Source organism: Scatophagus argus, chromosome 16 (assembly GCF_020382885.2).
Source record: "Scatophagus argus isolate fScaArg1 chromosome 16, fScaArg1.pri, whole genome shotgun sequence".
Taxonomy (NCBI): Eukaryota; Metazoa; Chordata; class Actinopteri; family Scatophagidae; genus Scatophagus; species Scatophagus argus.
The window spans coordinates 5,809,705-5,823,669 of record NC_058508.1 but is presented as its reverse complement, the minus strand read 5'-3'; the positions used below and the strand labels follow the sequence as shown (position 1 = coordinate 5,823,669).

The 13,965-nt window shown below is 44.7% G+C and overlaps 2 protein-coding genes across 5 annotated transcripts; one reads left to right on the top strand and one right to left on the bottom strand.

Moving 5' to 3' along the window:
- The first annotated feature begins 1,014 nt into the window (after nucleotides 1-1,014).
- trir (telomerase RNA component interacting RNase) lies at nucleotides 1,015-2,873 on the top strand. Of its 2 annotated transcripts, none has more exons than XM_046414608.1 (3): nucleotides 1,015-1,878; nucleotides 2,247-2,318; nucleotides 2,406-2,873. In XM_046414608.1, the coding sequence occupies exons 1-3, from the start codon at nucleotides 1,582-1,584 to the stop codon at nucleotides 2,511-2,513; spliced, it is 477 nt and encodes a 158-aa protein (XP_046270564.1). In that variant the 5' UTR covers nucleotides 1,015-1,581; the 3' UTR covers nucleotides 2,514-2,873. The 2 variants fall into 2 exon arrangements, with proteins under 2 accessions (XP_046270564.1, XP_046270565.1); XM_046414609.1 differs by having other exon boundaries at nucleotides 1,020-1,860.
- A 115-nt stretch (nucleotides 2,874-2,988) lies between these two features.
- Nucleotides 2,989-13,243, bottom strand: ubn2b (ubinuclein 2b). 3 transcript variants are annotated; one of them, XM_046414604.1, is made up of 17 exons: nucleotides 12,341-13,243; nucleotides 11,007-11,135; nucleotides 10,793-10,894; nucleotides 9,884-10,015; nucleotides 9,673-9,776; nucleotides 8,893-9,388; nucleotides 8,308-8,378; nucleotides 8,061-8,190; nucleotides 7,630-7,736; nucleotides 7,437-7,547; nucleotides 7,203-7,346; nucleotides 7,007-7,057; nucleotides 6,867-6,909; nucleotides 5,439-6,743; nucleotides 4,526-4,733; nucleotides 3,895-3,963; nucleotides 2,989-3,651 (listed from the first exon to the last, which is right to left on the bottom strand). In XM_046414604.1, exons 1-17 carry the CDS (start codon nucleotides 12,653-12,655, stop codon nucleotides 3,605-3,607), a joined length of 3,564 nt encoding a protein of 1,187 aa, XP_046270560.1. In that variant the 5' UTR covers nucleotides 12,656-13,243; the 3' UTR covers nucleotides 2,989-3,604. The 3 variants fall into 3 exon arrangements, with proteins under 3 accessions (XP_046270560.1, XP_046270559.1, XP_046270561.1); XM_046414603.1 differs by having other exon boundaries at nucleotides 9,673-9,779; nucleotides 12,341-13,242; XM_046414605.1 differs by lacking the exon at nucleotides 3,895-3,963 and having other exon boundaries at nucleotides 9,673-9,779; nucleotides 12,341-13,242.
- Between the last annotated feature and the right edge of the window lie 722 nt (nucleotides 13,244-13,965).

The following is a 13,965-nucleotide window of genomic DNA, read 5'->3' as shown; positions in this document are numbered from 1 at the left end:
GTTGAGTGAAATGTTGAAAGTATTGTTCATCTGTCACGCCATTTTCTACAAGCATGTCTCAAAGACTTGATAACAGGCTAAATCTTAACTAGCCAACAATCACAAAACAAAATTATTTAAAACAGCACGTACCTTCAAAGTGGCGTGTTGGAGACAAATACAGTGCTTAACTGCAAATTGTTTTTGTTTGTTTATTTTCTAATTTGTGGTACAGGTCTTTAGTCTAACATTTCATAGCAAGACATATCTTAGAGTTTTAAATAAAATGTAGCTGACAGTAGTTCAGGTTTTGGAAGGCCACAGTGATAATAAATACACTGATATATGCCTGCTACACCTTATTCTACCTTGAGCTTGTAATTTGAACTTGACAACAAACCTAGGGAAAAATACGGGGAAAAAATATGAGATTATGTTGACTCCCAAGGGAACACCTTAAATAGTAACATGCATCCATCTTCTATACCGCTTATCCGTCAGGCTGGAGCTGGAGCCTATCCCAGCTGACTACGGGCGAAAGGCGGGGTACACCCTGGACTGGTCGCCAGTCAATCACACAACACACAAAGACAGACAACTACACACTCTCACACGTAGGGGCAATTTAGAGTAGCCAATTAACCTAATGTGCATGTTTTTTTTTATTTGGTATTGTCGGAGGAAGCCGGAGTACCCGGAGAAAACCCACGCAGGCACAGGGAGAACATGCAAACTCCACATAGAAGGGCCCAGACCGGGATTCAAACCTGGAACCCTCTTGTTATGAGGCGACAGTGCTAACCACCGTGCCGCCTTAAATAGTAACAGCTATAGATTAATACTAATTTCCAATCTGTACAAGGCGAGTATTAGAAATCGGTAAATGTGTTTCTATTCATGTTTAAGATGGTTTGTATTGTATTTAGGAGGGGCAACACGCTTTAGCTCAACAAGAGCTCCAACAGTAGTCTAATATTGTAAATTCGCCAGTCAAAACATTTTTAACTTTTTTTATATCCCTTTTCACTTCCGGCACAGCAGGGGGCGCAACAACCACGACATAACTCCATCAGTGAAAATCAAATATGGCCGACAGCAAGTAATGGGTGGCGAAAGTTAGCAAAAAGCGTTAGTAAAAGCTGCTAATCTCTCAGTCTGCGCTGCAGGTATTCGATGTATGCTGTGCACTTTAACTTTTTTACTGTATTTGTATACTTCCCACGCATGAATTGGAGGTACAGGTTGAGGTTGTTCGTTAATGAAGGCCTTACTGAACCTGTACTAGCCCGCAGTGTTAGCCACACTAGCAGCCGGACAAGCGTCTGCTTTTGTTTTTGTCAGGGGTAATGCGAGAACTGACGTTGCGAATATATTTTTAGCCCTTTTCTACTTTGTCTGACTTGGATTTTTTTGAACTGGACTCTATTCGTTTAGCCCGACTCCGGAGCTTTTTATATCGCCTTGCGGGTGGGGTCTACTCCGAATTGCGGCGCGTTGGTGGTGCAGTAAAAGGCCAACTTCGCAACAAAGCCATACTTTTCACACATAACGCGCTTTGAGCCACTGGACTTTGGCTGTTCCTGAGCATAACACCCAGGAAGCATGGATTCAAAGCGGGCACCCGGCAAACCTCAGACAAGCGGCGGTAGCAGCGACGACTCCAGCCCGGCGTCACCTTCCAGCCCCGCACCGACAGCAAGCAAAGCCCCTGTACCGGGCGGAAACATGTTCGCTAACGACGGCAGCTTTATGGAGATGTTCAAGAAGAAGATGGAGGATGAGAGGAGGAAAAGGGAGATGCAGCAAACAGGTGGAGAGGCGAGAGCCACCGAGCAAGGACAGACATCAGTGGAAAAGAAGCCCCCTCCCGTGACGAGCTTTGTAAGGGGTTTGGCAGTTGTAAGATGAGACGGTAGCTCAAAACACATCCAAACTGTAGCACCGTGCACTCATTGACAGTCGTACTGTAGCTGGCGCTTTATTACATCTTGAACTAATGGCCAACATTTCAGTATTGAATGCCAGTAGCATTTCACACACACATAGCACTTCTTTTGTTATCCTAGCATTATTTTAAGAACACCTTGTGGCAATAGGTAATATTTGTAGACCAGCCGAGACTAGGGATGCTCCTCACTGATGATGGTTTCTCTGGTGGTGCGGCAAGAGACTAAATGTAGACCTTCTGCTCTGGTGTAGTCTCCTTCATTGGCAGTCCATCTGCAAGGGCTCCTATAACGGTTTCAGTCTTCTATCCCCTAACCCAGGTGGGGAAGCGCAGAGGCGGTGTGTTCCTAAAGACCGGCGTGGTTGCAAAGAAGCAGAAAAACGACACCGAAGTAAGTGGGGTTTGGTGGTGGGGAGTCAGTTTGAATTGTGTGTATTTTGACTCCAGCGGTAATCACCTTCTGCCTCCTCTCCTGCAGGCTGAGCCAGGCAAGAGCGATGCCTGGTCAAAGTACATGGCCGAGGTCAAAAAGTACAAAGCCCACCAGTGTGGCGACGACGATAAAACCAGGCCTCTGGTCAAGTAGCTTCCTTGAGGCGAATACGAAGCGACAGTGTTTTGAGTGGGAAACCGTCTGGGAGAAGCTCCGAGAGGGACTGGCACCTTCTCATACTGCCAGTTCAGATTACCCTTCAGTCTTTGACAAAGTGCTTAGATTGGCAGACCTTTCTCCCTTTTTGTATTGTTTGTGTCTTGCTTGTTATTTGTTGGACTCTGGTAATTTGATCTGGTGTCAAAAGATGTTTCTGAAACATACATCACTGATCATTATTGTTGTTAAGTATTTTCACATTTCTCATGTCTGGGTTAAGTTAGGGTTTATTCATATTTGAGTTTGATTTAATAGCCAAATCAAGGTGTCAATTAAATCTACACTGCCCATTAATGTGTGGTGTTGTGCCTCACTTTTCTTAGAGACTATCTTAATATTTGGATTTGTGGGGTAGTCCAGAGAAAACATGGTGTTAAGCATTTAAAATTTACAACAAATTAGGCCACTGTGAAGGGAAGGATTTTAATTAAAAGTAGGTTCAGCTCTATACAGAAATGAATTCATTCAAGAATTCAAGTACAATGAAAAAGTGTACAGCTCTCATTGGAAAAAAAAAAAGCTCAAATTCAATTTGCAGTTTACATTTCTTACAGGTATCAGTGATAATTACACTATGATAAAAACAGCACCAAATAGACACACTGACCATGCATCAGAGAGGGAGATGCACAAAGGCACGCTTTCAATCCCACCAACCAAACTCATTCAAACCCTCACACGCGCACACACCCTCACCTTGTCTAAAAATCCCATTCATTCCTTCTCCCTGTCCACAGTGATATAGGTCTATCTTGTAAACATTGACAAATTGTATTTGTCATTTCATTTAACAATTCTGTGAAGAATAATATTTCAGAGTTATCAAATTGTTGTTAAAAAGTTACATTTAACTGTGGTACTCATGAAAAGTTGAGCTGATCTTCTCAGATCATGTGTCTTAAGTGTCAGCATGTCCTCAGACACCTTATTATGGGCTGTCTGTCCATCAGTCTTGTTCAATCCAGGTTTGTCCCCACACTTCATTTCACTGGACATTGTCCGCTGGGCGCTGAGTTGCAGCTGTATCACAGATTCTTCCTCTTAGCATCTCCTCCCTGGCTCTGACTGACATCTGGACAAGAATAATACAATTCTTGCAAAGTCAGTGTAAAACATTGATGGACACAAACATTACAAAAAATGGATTACATAAAAAGGCATGCAGTCACCAACAGATAAGCCCAGAACAGAACAGGACCAGACGGAAAAGGACAACTAGTGACAAAGCACACCAGACACTTGAAAAGAGAAAAGGAGGGCAAGGGAAGGAGTAAATGGAGCAGGCTTTGAGGGTGGAGGGAGGGTCAGATTTTACCTGAGAAAGCGAGCTGCAAGTGAGGAGGCAGAGCAACCTGAGACCCTGACTGGAGACTCTTATACAGATCTGAGGAGACAGGACAGGGGAACAAGGAGGGAAAGGGAGGGACAGGTAACAAAATGGGAAGGAAAGGAGGGAGAAGGAGCAAGATGGTGTAGAGGCAAAGGACAGGTAATGACAGCCAAACAGAGGGGACAAAGATAGAAAGATAGACGATGAGGCAGAGTGAGCGACAGGTGAGGAACATAACCAACACACAATTGGTATTATTGTGGTAGGAGTGCAGAATAAAAACAGAAGAAGAGAAATTTGGGGGAAACGAAGCAAACACAATGGAATAATGTCAAACGATAGAAAAATCACAATATGACACACAATATGGCGATAAAACAAATGATGTGATAACACACAACACAGAACAAGGCCTATAGAGGAACATCCAAACAGACAACAGCAGAGCAACCTACACACAGTGGTTGTCTAATGTGTTTCTATTTCAAAAGAGATCAAACAGGACTATTGTTCCATGTTGCATTATATTTAGCCAAAGTTCCATGAATGTGTGGTGCATGACTGAAATGCCATTAGTACAGAGTATTCATGTTTCTGCCCTGTGTGCATCACTCACTCTGGGTCAGCGTAGAGAACGAGGCATTGTTACTGGCCGCAGAGCCACTGGCTGCTGCACTGGAGCCTGCTGCACCCAGCGGAGGCAGATTTAGCAGCGGGGGGAACTGGAAGGGCAGGGACACAGGCACCAAGCCCCCCAGCATCCCAAAGCCCAGAGGAAGAGGTGAGGCTGAGCCAAGCAGACCGCCGCTACCTGCCGCGGAGACCTGAGGAGAAACCGGATGTTAGTAAGTTTTATCTGGACAAAGGTGGGAACTGGTAAATGTTTGGTACTTTTGCTGCAGCACCCATTATTCAAATCATTGCTGGGTAATTTTCTCTCAACTAACCATTTAAATGATGAATGGTTCTAAAATAATGTATGTATGGATTTCGTGCATTAACCCTTATTGTCAAAGAAAATAGGGGAGCAAAAACATCTGCCTCTGTGTGTCAAGTATCATAACACAAAAATACTCTAGTACAAGTATCTCAACAAATGAACTTAAACACAGTACTTGAGTAAATGTACTGAGCGTATCCTGAAGGTATGTAATCGTGCAGGTCATTTTGGCTGTATTTGCTGAGTTTTTAAACCTTCGGACTCCACACATTAAACGGGAGTAGAATTTTATTTGAAGCACTTGGACAAAAAAACAAAAAATATAAGGCTCCACACCACTCAGCGTAAATGGAAAAATATTTGGGATTCGGGTGAACCGACCCTTTCAATCAATTCAACTTCATAATGTGCGAGTATTAGTTTGGTGATATGACAGCCACGCCCTTTGATCAGCACTTACTGTCGACAATATTCACAGCCACTTTAACCTGAAACAGTAACCACATGTTCCTTGTTGAGGAATGATTAAATTACTGCAGAACGTGTAAATGTGCTGAACAATAATGCATTTGGTCAAAAGGATGCACACCTGTGGTAACTGAGAGGACACAGATGACGGTGGGACAGACGAGACTGGCTTGGCCCCCTGAGGTGTCCCGCCCCCGGGCCTCTGACGCTGGCCTGGGTTGGCAGAGATTGTTGTGGGGGAGGCACTGGATCCTGAATGCTTGCTTATGGATATGGTGTTAATAAGGCTGGTGTTAGTGGTGCTGTTGTTGTTGTTGGGGGTCTTCTGGCTGCCTGGAGGAGTGTAGCTGCCTTGTCCCGGCTTGGTTGGTCCTCCTTGGGCACCTGAGAACGACGGGCGGAACCCTGCAGGGTTTTTGGGGGCGTACTGGTGAATGGTGGGGGTTGCCTGAGACCTGGGGCTTTGGGAGATGGAGGGGGAGACCGAGGTGGTGGTGGTCGCAGCAGGGTTGGGGGTGCGAGGAGTGAGTTTGACGATTGGCGGGATGCTGCTGTGGGTGGACTTGGTGAGAGTAGCGTGCATAGGGGTGATGAAGTTAGACTGAGGCTGAGACTGAACTCCAGAGAGCGTCTGAGAGAGGGAGGGGGAGGGAGAGGATTTACTCTGTGGGGTCTGGGGAAGGCGAGGCGTCTGGAACGTTTTGGGGGTCAAGTGTGAGGGGGACGGGAGGGTGTGTGGCCGAGACTGAGGCGATGTGATGATGAGAGTGTCACCACTGTTGGCTTTATTATTATTGCTTCCTTTGAGGAGACCAGAAGGGGGAGTGGAGATGCTCATCTTTGCTCCCGGGGGCACAAGTGGAGACGCAGTGGGTGGTGGACGTGGTTTAGGTGGTGACGCTGAGGCAGGCAGGTTGGCTTTAGCCACACCCACACTCACACCCAAAGTTCTCTGAGTGTTCATCACTGAGGGTCTGTGCGCCTGCACGGTGCCCTTAATCACCCCCATCCCCTCCGCCCTCACTGAGGACAGAGGGGAGGACGCGATGGAGGGAGGCCGAGACAGAGAGGTGGAGGAAGACGAAGAGGTAGAGATGTAGTGAGGTGCAGTGGAGCTGGGAGTGCTGACAGAGTTCTTTTTCTGCTGCTGGAGTAGCGGCGAGGCATGGAGAGAGGAGGGGTTGGTGGCAGGCTTGGCTCCATCTGGGGACGGGGGGCTGTCCCCGTGGGCCAGGCCCTTAGCTGCATTGCCGAGGATGGCCAGGGCCTGGGAGATGGACTCCAGGGACGGAGCCGTCAGATCCTCATCGAGGGAATCGAGACATATGGGCTCCGATGGTGACTGGGGCGGTCGCTTGGCAACCTGGGCTGCAGGGGAGGGGGTGGCAACTGCTGAGGGTGTGGACCTCTGAACCCACACAGCCTCCTGGAAGTACAGATGACATAAAAATGACATTTGCACCAACTATATCATATCATAACTTTATCACACATTTTCTGTCTATCTATCTATCTATCTATCCTCTTTAAGACTGAAAGCAAGCCTAACCTTTGGCTTGGCCTTGGGAGTAGGGACCATCTTTTTCTTTGCTCTAGAGGGAAAAAAACAACACAAAGTCAGTGAGAATAAGTGAGGCATGTCAGAGTTATTTATGAAGAGATCGGTTAATATTAAGTCACAAGACTAACGTGTATCCTGTGAGGTGACCATGAGCCATGATGCTCTCTTTGAACAGCATCCTGTCGACAGAAATAAACATGTCAGAACACACAGAAGAGGGAATTTACTACTCAGCTAGCAAGTAAACATCAGGCGGGCTGTAGTCCTGAAGCTACTGTTGAAGACATACAACACAGCAGGTGGTTACTGTAAACAGACACACACCTGGCCTGCATCCAGCCTTTAGGCCAGAGAGGTTTAACTTCAGTCTCCATGAAGGCTTTGAGGTAGTCCTCTAGAGACAATGAGTTCTTGCCCTCCAGCTCATAGCAGCCCAGCTTCACCCGCACCAGATTACACAGCAACGACCTGGAAAGCACACACCTGCAGTCAGGACTCCATCACATACACATTTACAGCCACGTGTGTGAGGAAATGAACCTCCCCTGAGAAACTGACCTGAGTTTGTCGTCCCACAGAAACTTCTTTCGAGGGCCCATCACCCTCTTCCCTGGTTTCTCCTCATCATCATCCTCTGACCCATTCTTCTCCCCCTCCTCGGACTGCTGCCTGCAGACAGAGGAATAAACATCACATACATATACAGATACACAGAGTGTGATTATCTTTGGTTGAAAAGACGTGTCCTTACTTTGCCACTTTCGCGATACAGTCCATGTTGTATCGGGCAATCTGCTCCGGCATCACGCTGCACACTGCCAGCTTCAGCTTCAGCAGGGGCGGTCGCAAGCGGTCATCCTGGGCAACAGGCATAGAAACAGTCAGAAATGCTGGGTGACACACTCAGATGCTAAATATAAAACGGGCAAACACAGCACTAACAACATTTCCCAATTGATTTAATGAAATAATGTCATTTTTGGTTAAACGGCTGATATTACTATGGTTCCCAATCTCCAGCATTGCACAACATCCGTCCTTTCAAATCTGCAGAGGACTGTTTTCAAAGCACATCACATCACATCCTCCTGCACTGCACTGTGGTCTGAGTCGCGGCAAACAATGTGGCAACATTTTTTTTTTCCAATCCTCGTATCTAAGAATAACATCACTCCCACACACCTGAATGTTGAGGCTGAGCTTCTTAAGGCGTTTGAGCAGAGCTTCTTTATTGCAGGGCACAAAGGCCTCCAGGTGAGAGTAGACGGCGGACCGCACCTCTGCAGGCTGCTCCTGTACCTGCAACTCAATACTATCACACACACACACACACACACACACACACACACGAAGATGGCAGAGATTTACAGCTTTATATCTGTTTTTTTTTGTATCAGTCTGCTAAAAAGAAAATCTAAATGGTACTCACTCTAGTAGGATGTTGTTCATGTCCAACGTGAAGAATTTCTTCCTGCCCTCTTCGTCAAACAGACGGGACGCCTGGACCAAGAGACAAGAATTAGACAGACTGACGTAAAGTCTGTGTCAATCCTGTTCACATTTCTGAAACAAAGTGTCACAGACTTGACAAACGTGGCTATTACAAAGAGAGGAGGGAACTGGAATGTTTAATCTCTTTGTGCCAAATACTTACGGATGTTTTTTGTTGCAGCCGTCATGTCAGAACATGAACATGGTGTGCATCATGATTATACCAAATCAGATTTAATTTACACTAACGTTTCATCCACTGCCATCCATCAATCATAGAAATTCAGAGTGTCATTTTCTGCTTGTTGTAGGTTTAGAGCACATCAAATTGGAAAATCTTTGGGTTTTGAACTGACTGAACAAGGAATCTGAACCTTACAAAGTGCAATGAACATTTTTCAGCATTTTGTGACATTCATGGACTTATCCAAAAAAGTAAAGTGTAGATGAATCATAACAATAATTCGTAGTTGCAGGCCTGATCTAAAACATGTGGTCGTGTGGGAAATACTGAAGTTCATACCGCTCTCAGGTCTTCAATGCGCTTTGTTAGTGGGCCTGGGAGTCCACTGGGCAGAGGGGGAGGGGGCATCACACTACCCTGTGACATTCTGCTACCGCCTGCTTTATGTCCCATCCCAAACGAGCCGTTCTCTCCCTGCACCGGACTGGAGGGCTGCGGAGAGTCCAGCATCCCAAAGTCCAGGTCACCCATCATATCCTGCAGTATATCGTTATTGGCAGAGCCCAGCAGTGACATCACGGCTGGGTCGGCTGTCAGGTCGGCCATGTTGCAGTCGTTGCCGCCAGCAGCTTTGGGGTGGGTGTTGAGGAGAGCACTGTTGGCGTGGGGCACTTTGGTGTTGGGTCGTGGCAGACCGGCTGCAGCCAGATTCTTCTTGCGCATCTCCTCCTTCTCCCTGGTGAAGCGGCGCAGCATGTTGGCCAGGTGAATAGAATCCTTCATCAGCTTCTTCCTCTTTTTCTTTTCTGGCCGATGAATGTTCAGGGCTGAAACGCTATCATAACAGGAGACACAATAAAAAGAAAGACATTCAATATGCTGGCAGAGAGCATGAGTTGAGTATTGGGTTTAATCTGAAGTAAATGAAGGGGGGAGGACGCTGACAGGATACCATGACTAACTCCCATGATCTATGAAACTGTTACGACCTTTAATAAACCTGCACATTTAACTGCATCACCAAACAGACTTGTAAACAAAGGAAATTCACTATGTATGCAAAATACTGGATAAACAATAAGCCTGAGATGAAACAGTGAAGAAAAAATAGAAGCTCACCCAGGCTTTGGTACTTTATTCTTTCTGGGTTTCTTTTCCTCCAGAATTCCACCATCCTGCTTTTTCCGACGTTTCTTTATCACCCGCTCCTCACCATCTTTCATCTTCTACGCAGAAGAAAAGCATTTGGTTTATTTTCAGTGCAGCACCAAAACAATCAGAAAATTCCCATATTTGACTATTTAATGTGTATAACCCCACGTGATCCTACCTTGAAGTGATTATCCTCAGTGGCTGCATTTTCTCCCTCAGAGTCAGAAGCTGCTCTGAACTGCAGCGTGCCTGTGTTGATGTAGAAGCCTCCATGTTTTGTGGTGAGAGAGGCCGGCACCAGCTCATCATACTGAGGCCAGGGGAGAAGTATAATTACAGTTAGCTTTCTTCTACCATTGAATGCTGCGTTAACCTTTAAACAGTGGTTAGAAACACACAACGAAAATTAGACCGTTGTTGTCCCAGACTTATTCCACATCATACTTAACTGTGTGCATTTTATACTGATCTTTGCGGTCAACGGTTTTTGCTTGTTAGTATACAAGAAAGTATTGTACGTAAGGATATGTACAGAAACATGTGCCATAAAACTGTGAGGCAGTTAAACTTGATAAACAAATGTTTTCTCGAAGAATTAAAAACATTATTCTTTGTTTTCTAAAATCTTGCAAAAGCAGTTTCACCACTGTGCACAATAAATTTGCCTTTATCCCCCTGCAGTATGACTCTCATGTCTCATACAAGACTAAAAAAAAAATAAAATAAACAAATCAAGCAAAACCTAATGTACTATATTTAAATTTTGTTACTCTTGCAACTGCAATCATATGACATGCTCAAAATCCACTAATAAATAGTACGTAGTAACTGGGACTGGGACACGGTATGTGACTTTTTGTGGGAAAAAAAAGAAAAAGATAAAGAGCATGTGGACAAACTACCTCCGATACGAGCCGACAGCAGCTTAACAGAACATCAGAACATCACAGAGTTTACAAATTAAAATCTAAAAGGACTTTAGGGGCACACAATTTGATTTTTTTTTTTTTTTTGTTTTTTTTAAATAAGTACAACAAATGAGTAATGCAGGGGGTGATGTGTGTTTTTTGTCAATTAGGGAACTCACAGCCTCTGAATTGTCTATAAAAGGGTCAGTCTCATCGTAGCCATAGCCAATGTCAATGAGATCCTGCATCCTGTCCTTTTTCTTCTTCTTTGGGCCACCACCCTGCAAACAGCAGAAAAACGGTTTTATAGACTTTAAAAAAAAAATACACATTCAACATCCACAGTTACAGCTGTAACAACATATTTATATATCTGAAGACTATAACACTCACATATTTGTTCTCAAATTTCCTGGCAAGCTCTTCTACCTCCCGCCTCTCCCTGTCATCATCAGCAAAAGGGTCATTGGGGTCAAGGGGGGGAGTGAGTCCTTTAGGGACCGTTGAACCTGCAAGCTTTACCTGAGGAAGACAAAAATAATGAAATGAGTGTTTCTATTCTCACAGATGAATATTAACATCAATAATCAAGGGCACTCCACTTTTACCCATGGGGAGTACTACCAAGTCTATGAAAGGAACTGGAAAATGTCTTGCTTAATTACGATATCCATACATGTAAGGAGTCTTGACTTCTCTGAAAGCTCAGATATATCCGACTTCATAATGACAGCATAATTATAATGACAGGGCAAATGAAATTCGAGCAAACGGGGACACATCACATCAGCCAAGGTAGGTGGGCAAGAGCCCGCTGATATGATACAGGGGCTACAGTTCAAATGTATGAGAATATACTGCGATATTATAAGAAGCTGTTTTAATAAGTCTGTGTTCTTTGCATTTACACAAGTGACATGAGCTCATTTCCTCCTGTCTAAGTTGACCTTTAAAATTCTAGAGGAGGAGTCAAATAGCTGAGGATAGATTAAACGAAACAGTGGTCGAGGGTTTAAATACAATGCAAAATGAACCACAGCCATAAATCTTTGCAGGCAAACTATTAATTACAAATCAATAGTGTGTTTTAGATAATTGATACAGTATCGCAAAACATAATACTACAATATTCAGGTGTATCGATATTTTCTTACAGTCACAGTCAGTGCACAGTATTTATAACCCTCCGTCAACACAAGTGAGTCTCACGCAAGTGTTTTAAGTTGTGATGTGTGCACTTGCAAGTTGTAAACGGAGATTTTTACCCCTCTCTATCATCATCCATCCCATATGATATGAACACAGTGTTACCCAGGCAGCGAGAGGCCTAACAGATGAGGAGTTTCACACAAGTAGGGTATTAAAATTCACATCTCTCAAGTCATCCAATTTCACGGAAATGCAAGACCAAAATTGATGGATTACCCCTTTATCACGCAACTTTTCATCCTAAACTCCAGATTAATTTCCTGTTAAAAAATGTATCCACCCAGACTTTGGCCAAGTGTCACAGTAAACAAATATTGAGCGTAAAAACATTCACTCGTGAATGCAATAATAACACCGCATGTGCACAATTAACACTCTTCTAAGTAAATAAGATCTCAAACACTGACAGCCTCAGCCTCACAAACCACACAGTGCAGCAGCAGTCTTGCTGAGATGCCAGGTTAGGCCCCTTCTGTACACCCCACGGTGCCAACAGTGTGTCACCACTTTCTCCTAACCTGAGTGAGAGTTGAGTGGACCAGCTCGCTGTAGTTGAACTCAGCGGACGCTCGTTCATTTGGCTCGGTCAGTGGGAGGTTGAGGCGGACGGTGGGTTTCGCCTCCTCGATCTTGGCGTCGCTTCCTTTCGTGTTACCAAACAGACCTCCGCCACCTCCTGACCCGACCGCCGCGGCACTTCCACCTCCATCTTTCCCAAAAGTGATGTCGGCGGCCTCGTCTTCGCGACGGCGTTTCTTGCTGGATTCCGGGGTCGGCGGCGAGGTGTGGAAGGACGAGATGGTGACGAACGGCACTTTCCTCGGCTCTGCCATTTGACGCTCTCCGTCCGACGACCGGGCACGCAAAACGGGGAGCGCCGCACTCCTCTGTGCCGCCGCTGGCTGGAAAGCTAAACCTGGAGATGGTCGACAAGTACAGCTAGCTAGTGGGTCTGCTAGCTAGCTTCCTCAGAATGAGTGCAGCAGGCAACACAATTACTTTTATCTCCTCTCAGCCCGTATTAATCCATATAGTAGTATCCCTGGCATCGACCCCGTCACCTAAGAGGGACTTAAACAGTGGGAAATCGCAGTTTTGAGTGCTTCCATGAAATTGGTGGTTAGCTACCGCAAGGAGGATTCTGTAGTAGCCATCTTGATCATTATTATCATTATTCAGTGGCTGGGCGTGCGTATGAAAAGAAAGCGGAAGCCGGAGAGGAAAGGGAACAGCGTTTGTCCAATGGCAGAGCTGAAACACGCCCACCTGACAGACTAGCGCGAACGTACGGGAGGTGATTGTTCAGAACAGGCGGGATGTCCGGACCCCTGAATGCCTCTCCACTGTTTACTACATGGACAAATTGCATGTTGGCCGATTTGTCGCTGCTTCGTCGCTCCTAAAAATAAAGAGCACATCAAAATCATGAGTGAAATTCATCCCTCTAATAAATTCCAAAGACCATTTGATTATTTTAGTGTTACAGATGTAGACTACACATCGAGTTTTTGATCACTAAAAATATCTGAATTAACACTCTTTACATTTGAAATATTAAGTTTGTATTGCATTTTAAGAACAGGATTTTAGATTTGTCACATGCAGTTTGTATTGTGGCTTAAAAACACAGAAGGGGCCTAACCTGGCATCTCAGCAAGACTGCTGCTGCCCTGTGGTTTGAGACCTTATTTACTTAGAAGAGTGTTAATTGTGCACATGCGGTGTTATTATTGCACTCATGAATGAATATTTTTACGCTCAATTTTTATTTACTATGACACTTGGCCAAAGTCTGGATGGATACATTTTTTAACAGGAAAAAAATTGAAATGTATTCTTTTCAAAAAGCTCTGTGGCGAAACTTAAATCCTCAAATTACTAAATGTAATCACCTAATATGATCTAACGTAGACCTGCTTTAATGGTCTTGCTTGGCTCTTTTGTTATTTATTTGTGTTGATGTATTTGTTGGTGTCCATTTTCTCAGTCCTCTGTCTGGTGAAGTTGAAGATTGTCACTGACAGCACACAGAAAAAAAATTATTTTCTGCTGCAAATGTTTTAACAACCCAGTAAAGTTCTGTGAAAAGCTCCCTCAAATCATGCAGTTTCTTGGCAGTATGATTAGATGAATGTATTCAGTG

Excerpts from the sequence above, each read along its gene's own strand:
- trir (XM_046414608.1), top strand. The coding sequence starts at position 1,582 with ATGGATTCAAAGCGGGCACCCGGCAAACCTCAGACAAGCGGCGGTAGC. Across the intron at positions 1,879-2,246 it reads TTGTAAGGGGTTTGGCAGTT|GTGGGGAAGCGCAGAGGCGG; the intron begins GTAAGATGAGAC and ends CCCCTAACCCAG. Across the intron at positions 2,319-2,405 it reads AGCAGAAAAACGACACCGAA|GCTGAGCCAGGCAAGAGCGA; the intron begins GTAAGTGGGGTT and ends CCTCTCCTGCAG.
- ubn2b (XM_046414603.1), bottom strand. The coding sequence starts at position 12,655 with ATGGCAGAGCCGAGGAAAGTGCCGTTCGTCACCATCTCGTCCTTCCAC. Across the intron at positions 9,389-9,672 it reads AATAAAGTACCAAAGCCTGG|CGTTTCAGCCCTGAACATTC; the intron begins GTGAGCTTCTAT and ends CTGTTATGATAG. Across the intron at positions 7,548-7,629 it reads TGTATCGCGAAAGTGGCAAA|GCAGCAGTCCGAGGAGGGGG; the intron begins GTAAGGACACGT and ends CTCTGTCTGCAG.